The following is a 23,064-nucleotide window of genomic DNA, read 5'->3' on the forward strand; positions in this document are numbered from 1 at the left end:
AGCCTCCGCAGCCGGCCTGGAGGGAGAGCAAACACGAGGTCAAGCTGTTCTGGTGTTTGGGAGTTGGTTTCCAGTGACCTCCTTCAGTACACAAGCCTGCGAAGCTATAGGAAGAGGTTGTGGGGGAAAGTGAAGCCCGCAAAGACCCCCTTGTCTTGAGGAACTCCCAGTGACTTTTCGATTGTGGAGGCCACACGAAGAGGACAGGGTCAGCCTGACTCGGCCCAGGAACTCTCTCAAACCCCCATGATAAGAAAGCCGTGTGTGAGGGCAAAGAGAGGAAGAACATACTATTCAGTAGTCCCTGTTTCAAAGCAAGTACATGGTGGAGGGGTTTGTAAGATATCACCGGGTACTTTTTTCTTCAAGTTCATAAGGAAGAAATGCCTTAACTTTTTCTTTCCGCCACCTCTCCCCTCAAGATAACGTCTGACATTATTGCAGAAGAAATAAGCCAGCTGGATCTCGGGGCTCCAGATCTAACTTAGGGTGTGCTAGGGATAGCCAGTGTGTGCATCCTACTGTACTCCAAACCTCAGCGTGCTGTCAACCGACAAATAGCGGTCAGAGGACAGGGGCTACCAGGCTGATTGCTTGGATGAAGGCAGAGTACTGAGCACCACTGTGATGTCACCAAATACATAGGGAGGGTGCACCCCACGAATGGTCACAAACACCCTGATGAATTATGGAGGCTGTGAGTGATGCACCTTTTTTTCTTCTAGCTCTACAGTTAGCCCAGAGACAGATGTGGGAGAAAGGAGCACAGGTGTGTTCATCTCACAACCCGAGATTAATCTTCCACTTTCCAAACCTGCAGTCCCCTTCCCTCACTTGCAGCCCGGAGCTGGGGCTTTCTGAGCTGGCTTGAAGAGTCAGAGCTGAACTGTGTCATAAAACACACACAAAGTATATGGAGATCACTTTAAAAAGGGTCTTCTCATGAAGACGTGTCTCAAAAACACAGTTTTCTACACAGGAAAATGGGGACACAGCTATAAAAGGGAGTTACACTCAGAGGCAATATCCTTCTCTTCGCCATGAACTAGAAAGTGCATCGTGGTCCATATGCAGGCAGAAATCACTAGGTTTCCTGGAGAAAACTGCCCTTTCCTACTTTCCTCAATTCCACTGGCAACTTTGATAAAAACAAAGTTCACAGTATGGCGCCTTTTATCTTTCCACTCCAGCCACCTTCAGTTTGCCACACCACACGGACACGTATAGCCAGTTAGCAAGTACTCTGTAGGAGGTAGCCTACACACACGAGAATGACTTTGCAAGACTTCCAGGGACCTACGTAATGCTCTGAAATTAGCCACTGCCTCTCATCCAAGGTCATTCTTTGCCTCTTACCTACCTACTTCCCACCCCTAAACCTCCAATGGGCCCTACCATCTTTCTGTTTATGCTCTATCGACATTCAATTGTTTCAAGTTCTTATAACAGAGTTTCTCGCATTTATGACATGATGCATAATGTTTCTTCTGCTTGGAACCCCCTTGACTCCCCTACTTGCCTTTCACTTGGAAAACACCTCACATGGTCTCAACTCAGGATTCGTCTCCTCTGGAAACTCCACCCTCATGCCTTTCTCTGAGTTCCCCAAATACCCAATGAAGAGTTCCCTCCCTGGACTGGCCACATTACACTATGATCCTTGCTCCATGAGGCTCCCCAACTCGACCCTGAGCTCAGTGAGGGCAGGGACTGGACAGAGGCATCTCTGCGGCTCCGTCCTGGAGGGCACACTCCGGAAATGAGTTGGAATGAATGTATGCATGATGGACTAAACCCGTGAGGGCTCCTCTTCCTTGGCCCTGGCCCTGGGGGGTGAGGCTCTCTTACCACTGCGAGGTAAAGTCGACAAACTCTTCCGAGAACTTGTCTGCTGGGAGCTGCGGCGACGGCTCCTCCACCACCTGTTTGAGCTGCTGAAAAGGAGTTCCCCAGGAATCGTAGGGAAACCGGAGGATGGCCAGCTCGATCTAGAGGGAGAGGACAGCAAGGAGACGACAGCTGGAGCAGGGTCCCTTACGGAGTGCGCAGTGTTTTCTCCCAGGAGAGCCAGCGGGAAGAAAGCACGGTGCAGCTCCAGTAAAATGTCAGGGTGAAGGAACAGTAATATGTTCTCGAGCAAAAGCTCCCCCATTCCCTAGTGCTAGGGATTGTCAAATATTATCTTACTAAGCCTGTTTACAACTGGGTCCTCTCCCAAACCCATGGTGACACTTTAAACTGACAAGCCAGCAGCAGTCCTGCGCTTCGGGAAGGAAAGCGGCCTGGTTTTCCGAGGCTCAGTCTGTGATTCTCGCCTGGGAGTTTACGGAGCTGCGGACATCTGCTGCCACCTGCAGGCCCCTCACGAGAAGGAAATAAAAACAACGTGGGACCAAAGGACGGATCTTTTTTTGGACTTGAATAAAGGCCACTTTGCTGTGACAAGATCACATGCTTTCTGGGCAGGGACGAGAAATAACTCACGGATTTAATCAGCTGCCGTGCCTGGGAAAGAGCCAGGACCGCAATGGAGAATTCCAGACCCTGGCCACACACTGAGCATCGATGATCACCATAGTAACAAGGCACTAATCGTATGACTTTAGGGCTGAGCCTGAGGACGTTCTAGTATTGTATCACGTCTTTCAGCTACACCTGACCTCAATGGCCAAGACTTCCTTCATAACCACAGTCCAAGAGCAGAGCCTACATCCTGGGTAGCACTGCTCCATCAGGGTCCGCACACACTACCTCTCTTTGAGTGGCTCCAGCTTCCTTGTGCCTTGATTGGGATAATATAATTTTACGAAAACTATCAAGAGCTATAATTAGACTCTCTCATTGTACAGACGAGGACAGTAAGACAGTCCGTGGAAGTCGGCCATCTACTCAAGGGCATGCAACTACTTAGAGGTGGAAAAAAAAGAAATGCTGGGTTTTCCCAATCCCTGTACAGCATTTCTTCTACGCCACACTGCAGACGATTGTCACTCGGCATCCCCTCTGTCTCATGCAGGAAGGGGGCTCAAGACCAGTATGTAGGGCGTTGGCCTCTCAGTCTGATGCCCAGAACCTCATCATCCACGATGGTTATCATACGCTACCATTGTGATGCCCAGACTCCAAATGTCAGACTTCACGCTGTATCCCTTCTGGTTGAGCTCTGGGTTTATTCTTTCAGGCTGGAAAGGAGACAGAAAAAGATAATGGAGATGACATTCTTGGCTCAATCAGGTTTCTGGGGGTGCGGCGGCGGTGGCGGCCGGGTGAGCGGCTCGAAGCTGTGAGCTTTCCCAGGCCAAGAAGACTCACCAGTGACCACACAGCGTCGTCTCCGCAGTCCCCTCATTCTACATTAGTCTTTTTCTTAGAGACAATAATAAGTCAAAGTCCCCCCACAATTCAAAACTAGTTTCCATTTCCCTTCAGAAGAAACAGGATATGAAGCTACTCTGGCAGTCTAGAATGTTCCTTGTTAAAAACACCAACAGTCTAGAACTCAGTAAAAAAAAAAAGAAAAAAATCAACCAGAGTCACTGGGCTGCCAGCTGGCGTTAATAGACTGGCACCCTTTAGGTTAAGCAGGGACGAGAGCTTTTCCTTCCGAGCGCAGATCCACGTCGACACAGACACAGTAGAAGTCCTCCAGTGAGAGGGCTTCTCCAGGCCTGTGCTGATGGCGACGAACCCTCCCGGCTACGAGTTGCTCTCAGGACTGACCCACCTGCCTGATTTGGGTAATTTAAATTCTATTGACTGTTCTGTCCTCAACAAACAAGATAACACTCTCCTGCAGCTCAGTGTGGCAAATTGTGTGGACTGTATGAGTTATTTGCTTGTGTTTTTTTCTTTTCTTTTCTTTGCTTTTCTTTGCTTTGCTTTGCTTTTCCTTTTTTTATCCTCACCTGTTGTTCAGATAGAGTGGAAGGAAGAGAGAGGCAGAAAAAAAACACTGATGTGAAAGGGACACATTGAGTGGCTGCCACCCGCACAACCCAACCAGGGCCGGGGACAAACTGCAACCAAGGTACATGCCCTTAGCGGGAACCAAACCCGGGTCTCTCAGGACCGCAGGCCAACACTCTAACCGCTGAGCCAAACCGGCCAGGGCTTACATGTGTTTTTTTCAAACAATATACCTTTTTTGCTTGATAAAAAAAAAAAAAAAAGATAGATGAAGCAAGTGGTGGAGGATTTCAGACAGAAAATCTTCAAGGAGAAAAGGAGATGCATCTCGGTCACACTTCCATCTCCCCTCTGCAGCCATCTGGTTTCCGTTCCCTGGCACGGTCAGCACTCCCAGATGCCACCCCAGCCCTGCACTCACGGCCATGTACGGTTTGCATCCTGCATCGATGGTCTTAGCAACCGAGTCTACAAGATAGCCGCTGATGCCGAAGTCGCACATCTTCACTTGGCCCAGAGCGTTGATCAGCACGTTGGAAGGCTTGACGTCTGAAAGCAAAAACAAGCAGGAGCCCATCATCCCACCTGTGTTGAAGATCCATTGCTCTACCACCAGAGGGCCTGAAATCTCCATTTCTCCTTCAGCTTCCTTTCCCAAGCCCAACGTAAAGAGTAAATGCCACCCCTGACTCGGTTACATAGGTCTTACTACTTTCACCTTGATTTTCTATTGCACAGTTTGTCTTTCTTGTAGGATTATATGAATCCACCAACGGATAAGAAATGTTTCCTCGATGTTATCATCTTCATTTCCCCCATCATGTAGTAAGAACCTAAAAAACCATTATTGAATCAAATGCCCAGTTCCAGGGGCACAGTCTGAATTACACAAGATGAGTAAGTTCTAGAGATCTGCTGTGCACCATTGTCACTGTAGGAATGAAGAGTACTATACAGTGCACTTAACACTGTTAGGACGAGAGAGCTCATGTTAAGTGTTCTTAGAACAATAACATAGTTTTTAAAAGCCCAGTTTCTAGAAACATCTGTAACAAAAATTAAAAATAAAGAAAATAAATAAAAGCCCCGTTTCTAATGATCTACTGCACATTTAGTGGAGGAATAATATAGATCAAGGAATGGAAAGGGATACTGTGATGTCACAATATACCAAATACAATCAAATCAACCAGTTCTGATTGAAACCCCTTCAAGAGGTGTGTCAGAGGTCACAGAGTAGGTCATCATGAGCTCAGATACTCCAGACCACGAGGCAGGTCATGACTGGACATGTGGCTGAAGGAGTGTTACTGAGTCCTGCAGCCTGGAAAGATATGAATGACACCTACCCACCCCCAAGTAGGTGTTATATCTGGATGATGGAATTAGAAATTACAGTTCATTGTTCCCTGTGAAGTACATGTCATCAGAAAAAAAAAAGTTATTCTAAAAACATTTTAAATTGTGCTTGATGATGTTCCCCTTAAATGGAATGGCAGATATACACATTTCATTTCATTATTTTTAAATTTTATACATTCTCTCACGTGAATGAAATATTTCATAATTCTGAAATAAACCCTTAACAATCAGCTTCACGTCTGTGGGTAATCCGCATTGTTCTTCCTCTCTGGATCCCGTCCCACTTTCTTCTCCTCCTCTTCTCCTTTCTATCTTTCCAATTTTTAATAATAACAATAGCAGCAGGCACACTTTTCAGGCATTTTACATTATTTTACAGCTCAGAGACTATAAAAATCACCAAATCACAGTGCCCTGTGAGCTATTGATGCTTCCCGCTAAGTTCTCCGAAGCCTGGTTGAGCACATCTTCCCTTGACTAGTCACCAGTGCCAATCATTCTTTTTTAATTTCTCTTTTCCTTTATTGATTTGAGAGAGAGAGAGAGAGAAACACTGATGAAAGAGAACATCGACTGGCCGCCTCCTGCATGCCCCCGCACTGAGGATTGGGCCCACCACATGGGCATGTGCCCTGACTGGGAATCAAACCGGCGACCTCATGGTGCCTGGGTTGATGCTCAACCACTGAGCCACACCGGCCGGACATGCCAATCATTCTTGTTTCATATTCTACCTATACTACTTCCATAGGTGGTATTTTCATATTTCCAATGTGTTTTCATGGGTTTGTTGTGTATTTGTTCATTTCCCTAGTAAGAATTCCTACATAGAACTTTAATAAATTAGAGTATGTTTTCTTCTCAGCCACCTCTTGGGGCATATATTATATCCTGTAAAAATACAATGCTATATAACGTTGGAAAATATAAGTGGGTGGGTACATGGATTGATGAAAGACGAAAGAATGATATATGGGTGGATAGGTGGATGGAAGAGATAACAGGTCAATAGGAAGGAAAAGGGAAAGGAAAAAGAGACAAATCTACCAATGTTTCCATTTCGTCCTGCCTTCTGCTGCCTGAGAGAGCTGTGTTTTAAACCAGAACTTTTCACACTTGAATGTGCACAAGAATTACCATCTGGTTAAAATGCAGTCAGTCGATCTTGTGACCCACAGTTCTGATGTTCTAACATGCCCTCAGGTGATGGCCAATGCTGGATGAATTTTTACCCTATTCTCTGCAGTTCTCCATGGTGTAATCCCACAGCTCTGCTTGGTAACAGGTATTTTATACTCTACTTGGGTGTAATATAAAGCCCGTGTCTTCTGATATCCTCAGACAAGATAAAGAACAGCCACCCCTATGATTTGCTATCCAGTCCCAAGGGAAAACCCTGCAGTTCTCTTCCCTGACTCAATTCCACTTCCATCCACTTCGGGGTGAACTCCAGTAAAAGAAACACACTTGAGAAAAGGAACAGCCAGGCAGCTCCATGGATGCTTACCTCGATGAATGACAGACAGCTTACTGTGTAAATGTTCTAATGCTTTTACAATCTGCAAGAGAAACACAGGATAGATTTATGTCCCCCAATTATGAAAGAAATCAAGTGATAAGTATACCCAGTTTATTATCCTTGACTTAGGTCATGAGGTGAAGTATTTTCTCAAATAGTGGTGCTCCTGCCCAGAAAAATACACAGGAATTTACCCAAACTGGACCCTGCCCACCAGAGAGGACTGTACCGTATAGCTGAGAGTATGCTGCACTAATATATCTCAGTTTTCATTTGGCCTCCAGCATGGTTTTCTCTCCACCCTCTCGAACCTCAATAGCTTTTAAGGGCAAACACGTTAATTTCCCTTCATTTCTCTCTTGCTTCCTTCTATGCCTATTATTCCTAAGAAAATGTGTAAAAGTCTATAAATAAAAATTAAACCGATCTCAGAACACAGACACCAGGAACGCAGTGGCAGCGGATGGGTTCACTGCTGAGAGGCCCTTACACTGCAGGCTTGCCCAGCTGAGCCAGTGGGAGACTGCTACTGCTCAGAGAGGAAGCATCCCCTTATCCACCCTCAGATGCACTCCTGCAGTTAGCGTGCACTGGATAGTTCTATGGTAACGTTTCCTCATACTGGGGACACAAAGACACAGGAGGCCTAGATGTCTCTCATTCTCCTTGTAGGGTCCATGATGTACTCACAGAAACTGCTATTTTTCCTAAGATGTCTTCTGGAATTGTTTGGCCTTTATCAATCACTTGCTTGTAGAATTTATCTAGCGACGTATCCATGAGCTCCATGCAGATCCAGACGTCACCCTGGAGATAGATTGGTTCCGAGATTGTTAGAGAGGACGGAAAAGAGAAGCAGTGAACACCTGTCAGAAAAAACGACTTCTTGCTTGAGTTTTTGGAGGAAATGTAGTTTCTCTTCAAGATCTCAAAGGAATTCATAAACAAGCAAGATGATCTCCAAAGAGCCAACTAGCAGACAGCCAAGCATAACTGGCATGTGATCACTTACTCCCTTGTGAAAACCAGCATCAAAATACGAAGAGAGACAAGCAACAGAATCCCCCAAATCCCAGCTCTCACTGTGTCTGCCCCTCGCACTTGAATCCAGAAGCCTGCTCCACGTCTGCCCTCCCACAGGGAGCACTGGCCCGTTCATCAAAAGGCTAGTTTTAAGGGTGAGGTGAGGCATCATAATCCATAGCAGAGTAAGAGAGAAACAAGCCAACCTGGCACAAAAGTAGGCTACGTAAAGCCTGGCAAGTAGCAAAAGGCCAGAATATTTCTGATTTTTAAAAAATGTTTATTGATTGACTGATTTGAGAGAGAGATTTGTTGTTCCACTATTCAAGCATTCATTGGTTGCTTCTCATATGTGACCTGACTAGGGATCAAACCCGCAACCTTAGTGTATCAGGATGACACTGTAACCAACTGAGTTACCCAGTCAGGGCACAATATTTCATATTTTTTTTCTAAATATGTTTTTATTGTTGTTTAGAGAGAGCTAGAAACATCGATGTGAGATAAAAACATCGATCAGCTGTCTCCTGCATGCCCTCCACTGAGGATCGAGCCTGCAACCCAGGCATGTGCCCTGATTAGGAATCCAACCGGGACCTCTCAGTCCATGGGACAACGCTCAATCCACTGAGCCACACCGGCCAGGAAATATTTTATATTTTAGGGACTCTATCCAAATCAGTCTAGAGACAGGCCGAAAGAGACAAAGCAAAACAGAAAGGAGAAACAGAGAGTCACAGCATCTTTCACAGGGCTCAACACATCTGAAAAGACCATTGCTTCCAGCCCCCTTCGCACGAGGGCATCGTGTTGCCAGTGCAAAGAATAAGGCCCTCCCCCGGAGACCTGTCAAGCAAGAGAGGGTACCAAGACCGTGCACGGCATTCATGTGATCAGAGGCACTTCTTTCAAGTTACTGTTCTCCTTGACCTTGAAATGAAGGGTCACCTACCTCCCGGAAGAGTGCGCCGTAAAAGGTGACCGTGAAAGGACAGTCCACTGTCCTCATGGAAACATCCAAATCCATCAGTAGCCTTTTCTGTTCCTGGCTATTTACTGTGGCCCGGATACGCTGAATGAGAATACATGGAAAAACGTATGGTTACTGCTCTGAGGATGAAGCAGTTCATAATGCAGGGACCTTAAAAGAACCTCATTCTGAAAACAGTACAAAAATCCACGGCACAATTTCTAGCAACAACCTTTCGGACACCCACCCTAAGCAATTGGCTATTTGTAACAAAAGAAAAATAAGAAAGATTGTTATTCATGTCATATCTTAAATAATCGCTGGTTAAAAAAACAGAACCAAACAACTAATAATATATTTTGGGGAAACATGCAGACACTTGGAAGTATATCTCCAAGTTACAAAAACAGTCTGGTTTATTGTATTATGCATGTTCAGTGCAAAGAGGCCATAGTATGAATTACCCTGTGGCCAATCTGGAGTCCTACAATAAAGGCCAAAAGCCCCTCTTTGGGAACAAGTAAGAATAGTTGGACTAAACAGCAACTGTAAGAGAACTGACACAGCTGTAGGAAATAGAAGAAATCAAACAGAAATGGAGAAATCCTCCATTCCTATCCCGGCGCTTCTGAGAGAAGAGAAACCTCGCTTTCACACCACCAAATGTGGCCTTACAGAAATACCATTATTTCATTAAATCACAGGAATAATATATCTCTAGGCATTTACACTTTTTGCCTACTTAGCAAAGAGTCTGTAGGGGAACAAACTGAAAAATCTACCAGTTAAGGTAAAGGTATATCTCCATTCTCCAAAAACAAAGGGATCCAAGTCATCTGAACATCCACATTCCTAACAATGGCCCAAATCTATTAATTCATCTACAGATGGCGATTCTCCAAGGTCCTTCCAGTATCCACTCAAGAAATATGCAATGATTATACATTTCTTTTTATAGTGCAGAAACTATGCAAATTCACTCAAGATGTATTTTACCCTCCTTTTTTCCACAAACGGAGACAATTTTCTCCCTCAATTCTGGTTTCCTGATTTTCAGGGACAATTCTTTAAAAGAAATAGAATATAGAATAAAGAGACTTTTGAGACATAACAACCAAATGCAATATGTGAATATTTGATTGGATTCTAATTTGAACAACCAATAGGAAAAACAAAAAACAAACAAAAAATGAAAACATCAAGATAATCAAGGTAATTTTAATTTAGACCTGCTGTGAGGTGACGTCAAAAAGCATCTTCCACACATTTGGAGGGCAATCTGTTCCTTACAAATAATCTTTTCTGTTTTGCCCTTTTAAAGATTGTCTTTGCATCTATGAAGATAGCTGATTTGCAACGGGGATGGACGAAAGTAAACAGCACAGACAGAAAGTGTTTGGGGAACATCAACTCTACCTTCACTGCCATGATCTGCCCGCTGGGCACGTGTCGCATCTTCTCCACCACCCCGTACGCACCTCGTCCCAGTTCCATTATAGGCTCCATGTCATCCGCCTTCACCTCAAAGTTCTACGGGACAGAAAAACCACACAATAGGAAAGAGAAAAATAAACATGACGTAGACTATGCTGTCCTCTCTCTGGTTTCTCCCAGTGTTCTAAAGTTCATTTCTGGTCCAGAAGCTTCTGGTCTAGAAGCTTGTTCAAGCAGCCACTGAAAGCAAGAAGCATTGGGAGATGTTTAGACTCCCAAAAAATGCCACCTGCCTGTCACAGGCAATACAGGCATACAACTCCAACTCAGCTCTCAAATTGCTCAGTTTAAGTTGTCTACACCGGGGTTCGTTAGCCATGCCTCCTTGAATACATGTGCAACCCATATGCAGACTGAAGGGAACTAGATCTATGCTTGGACCTTGAGAAATTATCCCCCTCCTCCCAAAAGAAACTCATCCACTCTCCACAAATGCCTTCCATCAGGACCACAACAGCCTGATTTCAATTCAACATTCAAAAATATCAAAAGAGTTCCACGGGTGACTTCTGTTTAAATCCAAACTTTTTAATCCATCCCCTGACAACATATTACAGAAAATGAATTTTTCAACGGGCAGTCAGAAAACATACACATAAAATGGTCAATGCCCTGGCCGGTTTGGCTCAGCGGTTAGAGCGTCGGCCTGCGGTCCGGAGAGACCCGGGTTCAGTTCCCGCTAAGGGCACGTACTTCGGTTGCAGTTTGTCCCCGGCCCTGGTTGGTTGTGCGGGTGGCAGCCACTCGATGTGTCCCTTCACGTCGATGTTTCTCTCTCTCTCTCTCTCTCTCTCTCTCCCTCCCCCTCTATCTGTACAAAAAATGGAAAAATATCCTCGGGTGAGGATAAAAAAAAAAAAAAATGGTCAAGATATCAGCTGGCAGACATCGATTTCCTCACCTGGTTTCCAATAGAAATGCAAGCTTTGGAGTCTAAATCTCGAGGTGGCCTAAGGAAAAAGAAGGGGAGAAAAAACAACAACACGTGAGATTTTAGTCAAAAAGGTCCTTCCCAAATCATATGCGATTGTAGGGATTTTTCCTTAGAAATAAGGAGGAAGTTTATGAATAAAATAAAGCAGCATACACGGTTTAACAGTGTGGGATTAAAAAACTTTCAGGTTTAAATTACTTAATCTCTTTGAGCTTCTGTTTCTTCTTTAACATGTGGATATTAGTACACCTACCTCATGGAATAGGAGTATTAAATAAAATATTCTAGGTAAAGTGCTTAGCAGAAAGCCTAACATATAGTAAATATTCAATAAATATGAGCTATATGTATATAGCTATATAGATCATTATATTTTTCCAGTAAGCCTCAAACGTTTTTCATCCAAGAACACCAAGTACCTAATCAATCCCCTACTTTATCCATAAATGTTAAATAAATAATGACTGGCAGGGGGCGGCTGGGGGGGGCATGGAGAGTGGAAGAGTGGGAGGCCCAGAGACATCAGGTGACTTCAGAGGTCACAGCTAACCCAGGTCGCCTGGTTCTCAGGTCAGAATGCTTCTGCTCCTTCAGGCTGTCTAATTCAGTTGTGGCGTTTGTTTCTTCCCTACAAAGGTGCATGCTGCCGAGGGCCATGCCAGCAGCAGGCCTGCTGGTGTGTCTCCGTAAGAGCAGCACTCCTCGCCTCCTGTGAGTATGTTTCTACTGCTTCAGAGCTGCCTGGATTCCTATCAAGCCACTTAGGAGAGAGGTGTTGGCTTTGGCTGTGCGCCTAACGAGGAGCCTAGAAAAGCATTTTCCTGAAATAAATGCACCGAAAGCATCACAACACAAGTAGTGTGTGCCAGGAAACATGCTGCCAACATGGCCAAATCATAAAGCGACTGAGGGGCCATCCACGCCAGAGCTGTCCTAGAACAATACACGGGCAAGTGGAAGGGATGGCAGAGAAAAGAAGAGAGAAGAGGACCCTTTGCCAATGACAACTGTTCCCAACCCTCATGTATTATGATTCTCTCCCTCCAACTGAAATTAAATAAAAAAAGAAAACAATAAGGAAAGCGTAGAACTATAAACACAGATATAAAAATGAATCTCAGGCTTTAATGGCAAGCCTTCTCTCACCTCAAAATCCCTTTGAAATCCGCAGAATACCTAACATAAGTTTTCCTATGCAAACTTGAAACCAGGGCCTGGGAGGGAAGGAGAGAGCAGAAAACACACGCACATGCGCATATACGTACACACACGCACACACGCATGCAGACACACGCACAGTGATGTTTTTATACATGTTTTTCCAAGCACGGAATGTTTCTTCAGAAACACTTTTCCAGAGGAATTAAATTAGTGAAAATCTCATTTCTCATTCTTAAAGTTTCCAAAGCTATTTTTCTTCAGTTGTCATTATTTGTCTGTATGAACTGCAGTGAAACTTTGAAATAAAGACAATCACTTAGAACATGTGATTAATATAAACAATAAAACACCCTTTGCAATTGTTTACCATTCTTCCTTTTAAAAGCAACAGAAAGGCCCTGGCCGGTTTGGCTCAGCGGTTAGAGCATCGGCCTGCGGTCCAGAGACCCAGGTTTGGTTCCCGCTAAGGGCACGTACCTCGGTTGAGGTTTGTCCCTGGCCCTGGTTGGGTCGTGCGGGTGGCAGCCACGTGATGTGTCCCTTTCACATCGATCTTTCTTTCTCTCTCTCTCTCTCTCTCTCTCTCTCTCTCTCTCTCTCTCTTCCTCTCTCTCCCTCCTGCTCTATCTGAACAAAAAATGGAAAAAATGTCCTCAGGTGAGGATAAAAAAAAAAAAATAACAAAAATAAAAGCAACAGAAAGGTCACCAGTATTTGGAGGCTACCTCCGTTTTCGTGTCATCCAATGAAGGTATTGGGTGAGACCTCTTCTGGGTCTGATAGTCCAGTATTCATACCAGGGCTCAGCAAAGGACAGCCTGTGGCCCAGCTAAGAATGACTTTTACAAGTTTAAAGGGTTACAAAAATACAAACAAACAAAGAATATCCAACAGAGGCCATTGTGGCCCAGGTAGCCTAAAATAGTTACTATCTGGATTTTTTGCGAAAAGTTTGCTGACTCCAGCTTTATGCTAACTTTGCAACATACCTTTACCTAATAGGAGAGTTTTGTGCCATTTTCCAGGCTGAAGAAAATGAAGCGCAGAAAAACTGCTGAAGCCACAGTCCTCAACAGAGCTGAAAATAAAACTCACATGACCTGACTCTCAGTCCTGACCTAAGGAGGAAAGAATATATGCTGAAAACTGGAGTAAAAGCTTTACCTTCAGCTCATGAACTGTTGTTTCTCTCTCTCTCTCTCTCTCTCTCTCTCTCACACACACACACACAAACCGCTATGAGTACCATTATTCCCATGTTCCAAATGAGTTTAGCTAATCTGCTCCCAAGTGATGAACCCATAATTCCGATCCAAGTCTGCCTGAACCCAAGGATCCTGGTCTCCACACTCAGGCTTCCTCTACTGAAAAGGATCAATCCACCTAAGCCTCGGGCCATACGGCTCATCAGGTCTGCCAAACACACCAAAGGATGGGGCCAGGACTGACAGCTCCTTGCAGATTAGCTGACACTGTGTTCTGTCCAAGACTGGGCACATAAATTTGCCTGGGGCACGGAGTCTCCCCAGGAGGTTTATTCTGCAGGTGGATATTCTCTGTCACTTTTTCAATAGTTTAGTCCACTGGGGAAAAAGCCAAGCTTATTACAAATTTCTTCCCTGGAAGGTATTCCAAAGGGCACCTAGTGTTAGTGTTTTATATGAATAACCAGCTTTGGGGTATTGCAATTATTTATTTATAAGACTGCATGAGCAATTAGTTCCCTGGCTATTGTTATGAATATTTTTCTCCTATTCAACAATAATGATTAAACATCTGCCTGGGCCAGAGTCTGGGTTAGACCCTTTATATAAAGTATCTTCTTTAATTTTCACAACTCTTAGAGGCATTATTATTTTAATATGAAGAACTGACATTGAAACAGACAAAATAATTTAAAGTCATTCAAAGAGATGGTGAGATTAGAACCCAGAGCTGTGCCATGAAATCTCCCTGCAGAAGTAAAGATCCTGCCCTCACTTCCTAGCCAGGGACGGCTTGGCTGGTCTCCACCAGTCTACCGTGGAGCTGAAAGGGCGTGCCCGAGAGTCAGGGAGCCCTGTACGTGTACGCCACTTCTCATTTAATAACAGTGGGGGATCGCAACAGCAGCAGCACTGGGAGCTACCTTCATTGAGAAAGTAGAGTAGGACTGGCCCTAGGACACTTCATGTGAATCGTGACATCTAATCTTCATAGCAACCATATCGTTATTGATGCCTGTTTTTCAGAAGGGGAAACTAAGTCTCAGGAGGGTTAAGTAACTTGTCTAAGGTATTCAGCTAGTGAAATTTAGATCCCAAAGCAAGCCTTGGCATTCTAGGGCCAGAACCTGCAGTCTTACCCATAAGGCTAAGCTTGACTGCTCTGGAGCAAGACACCTGACCCTTCTACAGGTCTGTTTTCTGACTTATAAAGTGAGAGTAATAGCGACTGCCTCCAGAGTTTCTTGTGAGGGTTAAAGGAAAGAATGCTGACTGGCACAGAATTGATTTAGAATTAGTTGCTGCCAGTCAAGTGAGGGGACAGCTCAGAAACCTAAGTCAAAGACACACTGGCATCAGTTACTCAAAGAAAAGGCTCAAGCAGAGGGACCACACACGTGGAACTAAAGAGAATAGAGCCCTGTCCCAGGCTATTTATTTCTGTGTAGCACAGCAGGAGGAGGCAGGGCATAAATGCTAAGAGTCACCAAGCCAACCTCAAAAAATTGCCAAGAAAAATTCAGTGTAGAAGGTTCTTCTTTGGGAGTAAAAATTGAAGGCTCAGTATTAAAATAACAATTATAATAATAAGGCTTTCCATGAGCTAAAGTGGTATAGTCTACAATCATGCTCTTGGCTTTATACAGTGAAATAGAAAAGTACATGCAAAGTCTATTTTACCGCATGAGAGAAAGACAACACAGAAACTACCTTTATCCTTGCATAGGTTTTTATTCATTTGTTTATATGAAGGAAAGATTTACGGTAGTTTTCAAAAATTTATCAAATACAGAAAATTAATATAAATCAGAAGGTGAAGAACAAAAATTTTAAAGGAAAGTAATATAAGAAACATTGACAGAATATATCCCAAAGGAAAAAAATAAAGATAAGAGCAGAAGTCAATAAAAATGAAAACAGGAAAAGAAAGTTGGTTCTTAAAAAAAAAAAAAATCAGCCCTGGCTGGTTTGGCTCAGCAGTTGCAGTATCGGCCTGTGGACCAGAGAGTCCCGGGTTCGGTTACCGCTAGGGGCACGTACCAAAATAATATTTAAAAAGAAAAATCAGGGTGGTGAGAGAGATAAATCACAGAGCTTATATTCATGTATGCATGAACAATGGACATGAACAACAAAGCTGGGGACAGGGCGGGGAGGGAGAGGGAGGAGGGTATCAGTGGGGGGAAAAGGAGAAACATCTATAACAAAAATAATTTTTAAAAATCAATAAAGTTAATAAAGCTCTAGCAAGATTGACACAGAAAAGGGAGAAGACACAAGTTACTAATACCAGGGGGATATGGGGACTATCACTACATATCTTGCAGCCATTAAAAAGATATTCAGGAAATACTATGAATAACTCTACTCTAATACATTCAGCAACTTACAAGAAATGGGCCAATTCCTTGAAAAGCACAAACTACCAAATCTTACCCATGATGAAAAAAATCAGCTGACTAGTCCTATAACTAGTTAAAGAAATGAAAATGTAGTCAAAAAGCTCCAGAAAAATAAAATACGCAAGCCCATTTTGTTTCACTGGAGAATTTTAGAAAACATGAAGAAGAAAAAAAAAAAATTGCATATATTGAAATATTATGTTGTATACCTGAAACTAGGATAATATTATATATCAATTTTATCTCCAAAATATTTTTAAAGGAACTAACACATATTTTATACAGTGCCTGCCAGAAAAAAGAAGGAACTCCCACCAACTAATTTTATGAGGCCAGTATTACCTTAATATAAAGACCAGAATAGCGCGGGCGCACACACACACCCCCACTATAGACCAACATCTCATGAAGTTAGACAAAAATTCTCAACAAAATTTTAGTGTATCAAATCTAACAATATATAAAAATTAATATACCACAACCAAGTAGGAATTATTTTGGGTACGAAAGGCTAGTTTAATGTTTTAAAAATCAATTAAATCCATATCAACAGGACAAAGAAGAATCTATGATTATATCAACGGATGTACACACAAAAATTCAACAAAATTCAACATGCATTCATGATAAAAACTCTTAGTACTTCAACCTCATAAACAGCATCTACAAAACCTTAATGTCATGCTTTAATGGTAAAGATTAAATGCTTTCCCTCTAAGATGAAGAACAAAGCAAGGGTGTCTGCTCTCACTAATCTTTTTTTTTTTTATCTTCCCCCGAGGACATTTTTGCATTCATCTTTAGAGAGAGAGAGAGAGAGAGAGAGAGAGATGTGAGAAAGACACATCAACTTGCTGCCACCCACACAACCTCAACTGGGGCCGGGGACAAACTGCAACCGAGGTTCGTGCCCTTAGCAGGAACCGAACCCAGGATTCTCTGGACCGCAGGCCAATGCTTTAATCACTGAGCCAAACCGTCCAGGGCTGCTCTCACTAATCTTATTTAACATAGTACAGAACATTCTTGCAGCTAAAGTTAAGGTAAGAATATAAAGGTTTAAAATATACAGTTTGAAAAGGAAGAAGTAAAACTGTCTCTTTTTGCATAAGTGAAACTATCTCTTTTTGCACATAAAGCTCTAAGAAATCTACAAAAACTCTTAGAACGAATAAGTGAATTTAGTAAGGTCACAGGACAAGAGCAACATAAAAATCAATTGCATTTCTATATAATGACAATGAGCAAGTGAAAACCAAAAGCAAAAATAGAATACCATTTATAATTGCTCTCATACTTAGGATAAAACCTAATGTAGAGACTCTTTATGATGAAAACTATAAAATACTGATGAAGAAAATCAAAGATAATCTAAACACCTGGAGAAATCTACCATTTTCATGGGTTGAAAGACTCGATGTAGTAAAAGATGTTGATTCTCCCTAAATTGATCTATAGGTTAAACACAATTCCAATAAAAATCTTAGCAAGTTTATTTGAACACACAGACAAGCTTATTCTAAAATTCATATGAAAAAAAGAAAAGCCCTAAATAGCCAAAATAATTCTGAAAAAGATGAACCAAGCGAAAGGAATCACTTTCCCCAATGCTAAGGCTTATTATATATCTGCAATCAAGACAGTGTGATATTCACAGAGGGATAGACACACAGATCAACGGAACAGAACAGAGAACCCAGAAATAGACCCACACAGTCTGTTCAATTAATATTTGTCCAAGGAGCAAAAGCAAAGAAATGGAGGAGAGATAGCCTTTTCAACAAATGGTATGGGAGGAACTGAAAATCCATTGGCCAAAAAATACAGCTCAACCTAAACTTCAGGGAGATGGTGCCCTGCTTCACCAGGGCTTGAGCTCACCTGGGATTTGGGCCAAAGCCTCAGCTAATTAAAAAAAAAAGTGTTCCTTTACCTCATTTTGCCTTCTGTTTATGTGGAATAGGATCTTAGGTGTCAGGATGCTGAGTATTCATCAAATACCATTTTCCATCTCAACACAAGTTTTATAGTAGTGGCTCTCACAAGGATTTACTTGTTTTCTCAAATCTATATGGAAAAGGCAAAAAGTCCACATCCAGGGACCTTTCTGGAAGTACATAAGACCCCATCTGCCAAATGCATTTGTGACACTCAATTTTTGGCCAACCAGTAATGTGAGACATGGAGTTCAAAGCTACCCATTCAATACAGTCTGACTGACCAAGGGTGGTTATTTCAAGTCTCAGAACAGTGAGCATGCTGCTTCCCCTTTAAAGGTCCCTTCCCTTCTCACCACTATTTCCACAGTCAAGATATTGCTCATCAGTCCTAAAATGAACCCCCACTACCCAGAAATCTGTAAAGTGTGAGTGTTTGGATGAAGATGATGATCTTGCCAACTTACGTGGAACTGGTCTGAGGTTGTTCAAATGCTTCTTTTGGAATTTTAAGGCCAGGGTTTCGCTTCTTGCCTACAGGGAAAGAGGTAAAGATGAAGTTAAGGTCTACATCACGCACTAGTGCAGGGTGGACACGGCAGCAGAAGGAAAGGGCGGACCCGGGAAAGCAGCTCTCGTCTCCCCATTCAGAACACTTCCTATGCAGGAAGTCTGTGAGTGACAAGCACCCAGCACCAGGCTGAGCAGAGCTTCCCAAATGTAGACTTTCACCAGTCATGGGTGAACATGTCAGTACAAGCATGCTGACTCTGTCTACCTAGGAAGACCTGGCCTTTCTCCCTGATGGGAATTTGTCATTCCAACTTCTCTGTTCTCTCCTGTACACAGTGATGGTAATGGTAGAGGTACTGGTTATGGTTTCTTTTTTCCTTTCTAATGTCAGTCAAATGTAGTCACCCTTTTACCAGTATCCCACAGTTTTCTAAATTGATCTGTGAACAACCGACAGAGTTAACCATGGAGGTAAAATAAGAAGTACTTTCCCACCATTTTCCCTGCCCATTCTCAACCACCTGTCAGAAGCTGAAACACCTGAGAGAGAAACAGAATAATATTTATTTACATTTGCCCTGTTCCAAAAAGGATTAAGATAACAGATGGGCTCATGCAAGAAGGTTATTGCTTCCCTGGGAGCCAGACAGGCAAGTAACTGATGTGTTCATCCCTGGGCTGAAACCACAAGACAGCTTGGCTCAAATACTTTTGTTATTGAGTAAAAAAGAATAGACTGAGAAATGCCAGCTCAGGAAGCAGATCAAAGAAAACAGTCATGTAAGGGCCCGGGATGTCCCCATCTAAGAAGATCGTGTGTGTGTCTTCATGACAAAGCAGAGCTGAAGAAAGTGCCCAGGGTTCCACTGTCTTTCTCACGCTGCCGGTGAGCATACAGAGCTGACACGGGCCCTGGACAAGTTCCTGGGTAGAGATTCTGCAAAGGAGCTTAAGAAATCAAATATTGCAACCCACTGGCTGGAAAATGACTTCCAGGGACTTCAGGGACTGCTCACCATCACAGAGCCAGCTATGACCCAGTCAGAGTCAGAATCTGGGTTTCCAGACTCCAAAGTCAGAGGCCTTTCCACTATTTCACAATGGAAACAGTTTAGAGAGAACCATAGAGAGGGGGGTAGAGGAAATATGGGATTTTTAGTTTTTAAAAAACCACAAAAGTAAACGGCTTACATTGGGTCCTTCCACTCACCCAGTGACCTTAGAGACACTTTTTGGCTGACTCTCCATATCCTCAATTATAAGATGAGGAAGTAACATCAACACCTACCTCATGAGACTGATAAGAGAATCAAATAAGATAATGTGAAAGAGTACTGAGATAGCTTAGGTAGCTGCTAATTACAATCGCTTGGAGAAAAAATCTGTACAGTCACATTAACGAGTAAGTCGTTTAAGAAATTTATGAACAAAACTGGCTTAAGCCCAATGTAATGCATAATTGAGTCTTTTTTTTTCTCCCATGCATTCAAAATCCAAAATATAGTTCAATTTTGCCAAGTTGTATAAAGCCAGGGGGGGAAAGCCTTTTAGGACCACCTTCACTATAACAGGTTTCCTCAATTCTCTCCTCATTTGGGCTTATCTATACATTTTATAAGATTCAAAACTCACCATTTACTTTCTTACTCCTGGTACAAGTTACTAAATCAGCCGGTTGTTGACAATACACCAAGCTATTCTGTGTACATGTGGGATTTGATTGTGAGAATCCAAATACTAGATATATGACCTAATTTTCATCTATGGGCCTCAGTCAAATAGATGAGGGATGCTATTTTAAATGAGATATCCTAGTACACAATGAGTAACAAATTTGACTCGTCCAGGTAGCTGGATACATAAGCCAGTACAGGTGACAGGTGATTCAGGTAATCCCAACACATACAACCCTATGATTCTTTTGACATTCTAAAGATAAAACTAAATTAAACAAAAGTAAAAACTATTGTACCTGTGATAAAGCCTCTTCAGGTGCCATTTCAGCAAACCCAAAGCAGAAGTTACTCTTCAATTCCTGCATCTCTCTCTCCTTCATTTACTCAGCTCTTACAAGATACACATCAAAAGAAATAGCTATTTACAGAGAAAAGCCCTTTGCCAATAATTATCAGAGCCATGGACTATTAGCCATTCATTAATAGCAATCAACTGTTACACTGTAGCTCAACAAACTATCAGCACGTCTATAAGAAGAAACAGTAAATGATAGAGAGAGACACCTTGTGGCATAGAGACTAATGGAATAAATGACCAAAACAACAATCAAGTCTTCAAGGTGTGAGAAAGGAAGGCCCCTAGTTCTCTTCTGAGAGCAACAAGAAAAGGAGTTCCAGAAGACACAAAACCTAGTTGAATTATAAGGTTTAGGGACTACTCTGCCTTCATTTTTAAAAGTAGATCAAATGACACGAAAATCACACACACACACACACACACCGACATTCCATAATTCACTTACGTGCCCACCACGGCAAACGCAGCCCAGCGAGAAGCCAGCAGGAGTGACTCTGATGAGGTTTCCGAGGCTGCAAGGCGGGCTAGGAGAAGACCCCACAGAAGGCATGCTTTACTTAGCTCCGAAGACCACAGTGCAGCAGAGGGAAACAGCACTAAACAGGCTCCACCCCTCCTCAAGTGAGGATCCGCAGCAAACCTCCGGGAGTTTATTGTTCCCGGGAAACTGCAACTTCAGGAAGAGAGAAGGGAAGTGGGCCCATTTGGACAGCAAGGCATGACATTAATCATTAACCAGACTTGGAGGAATACATCTATAAAGTAATTCTGCACAGTACAGCATTCTCTGGCCTTTCTATAAATGCTTCTTTCATTTCTTAAAAGGAAGAAAAACAATATGTGGTCAGTTTCCAGCTGTGTTGATTTCAAAGCAATCTGTTTCCCCTAGCAAGGCTGCCAACCCCTGGCACTAACATTTAATACTGTGTTATAAAAAATTAATGAGGGAGCAATATGAATAATAAAGCTAAGAGGCCGATGATGTTTAATGGCCTTTTCCCTTGATATTCTAAAGCAAAAGTGAAAAAATATAGCCAAACACAAGCTCAATGTTATGTGACATGCTGGTAACAAGCCTTCTCAAAAAGAGAGGCTTCTGTGAATTTCTGGAAGCTCAGCAAGCTTTGCCCTTTTATTGGTGCAAACTGCAAAGGGTAAGCCTCCCTGGCCTGACTGCACATATGCAAGACTGCATGACATCAGCCGTGTCACACCCATGGCTGTTTTCTCTGAAAACACTGTACCCCCACACACATACACACACCCATATATTTGCAAAATTCATCTTAAACCAAAGCTGGGTCACTGTGATCTTGGCCTGGAACAAAATGGCACTGGGAAAAAAACAAAACCTTGCTGATGGTTAGAAAACATTGACCAGGCCACAGAAACGTTCACTCACTTTGCCTGTACTGAAAATGATGGGGTACACAAGACCTCTTGCTTGCACCCACTCGGAGAGGCAGAGCACAAAAGACTCCTCTCATGTGCCTTATTACATAAAACAGAAGATCGCGCTCCCATTCCAACCCAAACAGCAAGAGAATCCCACGGGGTCCACAGAAGGTGGCATCGTGAAGATATGCTGACATCCAAATATTTGTCATCGTGGCCGACGGGGGGGGGGCATAATTATGAGGGTTTATGATTATTGACACTGCTCTACCAAAGGATGGCACTGCTTCCCACGCCAAATTTATTTTAAAAATCTGTTTCCCAATGTGAATGGGGTTGCCCGCCAAGTAACTGGCAACCTGGAGGCCTTGGCTGCCCTCTTCTTAATCCGTGCATCTAGGCTTACGTCCCAAGGGCAGCTGGCACGAGAATCGGCAGAGGTGTCATTCTATGTTATTGAGTCGCAATGATCAGATGCAAGGCAACTAATGAAGCAGGGCAGAGGGCAGGCAGGGCAGGGGGAATGCCGGCTCTGCCATGGTGATGTGAAAGTGGGCACAGATGCTGGGTTTCACCCACCACTGAGACGCCAACCAGTATGGCAGATTTCCTGGGAATTACATAAAATTTAGAGAAGGAATGCTGCAAAGCTCTCTTCAAAATGTGCAGTCATGCCCTGGCCAGTTTGGTTCAGAGGTTAGAGCTTCGGCCTGTGGTCCAGAGAGACCCGGGTTCGGTTCCCACTAAGGGCATGTACCTCGGTTGCAGTTTGTCCCCGGCCCTGGTTGGGCTGTGTGAGTGGCAGCCACTCGATGTGTCCCTTTCACACCGATGTTTCTCCCTCTCTCTCTTTCTCTCTCCCTCCCACTCTATTTGAACAAAAAAATGGAAGAATGTCCTCAGGTGAGGATTAAAAAAAAATTTTTTTTTTAAATGCAGTCATTTCAAGGAGGCAGAGGAGTCTCGACTTGACCTTCATGTTCCCTGTGCCTAAGGGCTGCAGTTCACTGGCGGACGGGAAACTCAGCCTTCTGAAGTCACTTCACTCCCTGCATGCCCCATACAACCTCACCAGACCTTCCCCAAATCACTACCCACACGGGCCAGCCTTCACACTCCAGCATCTAGCACACAACACGAACTCAGGGCGACTCAACCAAATCGCCCGCATTTTAGTTTAAAATGTCCCCTGTGTCTAAAACATATCTC

The 23,064-nt window shown here is 43.3% G+C and overlaps 1 protein-coding gene across 3 annotated transcripts in view; it reads right to left on the bottom strand.

Annotated features, from left to right (window-relative positions):
• MAP2K6 (mitogen-activated protein kinase kinase 6) overlaps positions 1–23,064 on the bottom strand; it is a 96,348-nt gene that overhangs the window by 16,586 nt on the left and 56,698 nt on the right. For all 3 annotated transcript variants that reach the window (XM_036268458.1, XM_036268455.1, XM_036268457.1), the window contains exons 2-10: positions 18,381–18,447; positions 11,176–11,224; positions 10,197–10,310; positions 8,763–8,882; positions 7,478–7,594; positions 6,776–6,827; positions 4,328–4,455; positions 3,105–3,182; positions 1,849–1,988 (exon numbers count right to left, since the gene is read on the bottom strand). In XM_036268458.1, the coding sequence (XP_036124351.1) occupies positions 1,849–1,988; positions 3,105–3,182; positions 4,328–4,455; positions 6,776–6,827; positions 7,478–7,594; positions 8,763–8,882; positions 10,197–10,310; positions 11,176–11,224; positions 18,381–18,447 (865 nt within the window). The remainder of the gene's footprint in view (positions 1–1,848; positions 1,989–3,104; positions 3,183–4,327; positions 4,456–6,775; positions 6,828–7,477; positions 7,595–8,762; positions 8,883–10,196; positions 10,311–11,175; positions 11,225–18,380; positions 18,448–23,064) is intronic.

Source organism: Molossus molossus, unplaced genomic scaffold, assembly GCF_014108415.1.
Source record: "Molossus molossus isolate mMolMol1 unplaced genomic scaffold, mMolMol1.p scaffold_m16_p_19, whole genome shotgun sequence".
NCBI lineage: Eukaryota > Metazoa > Chordata > Mammalia > Chiroptera > Molossidae > Molossus > Molossus molossus.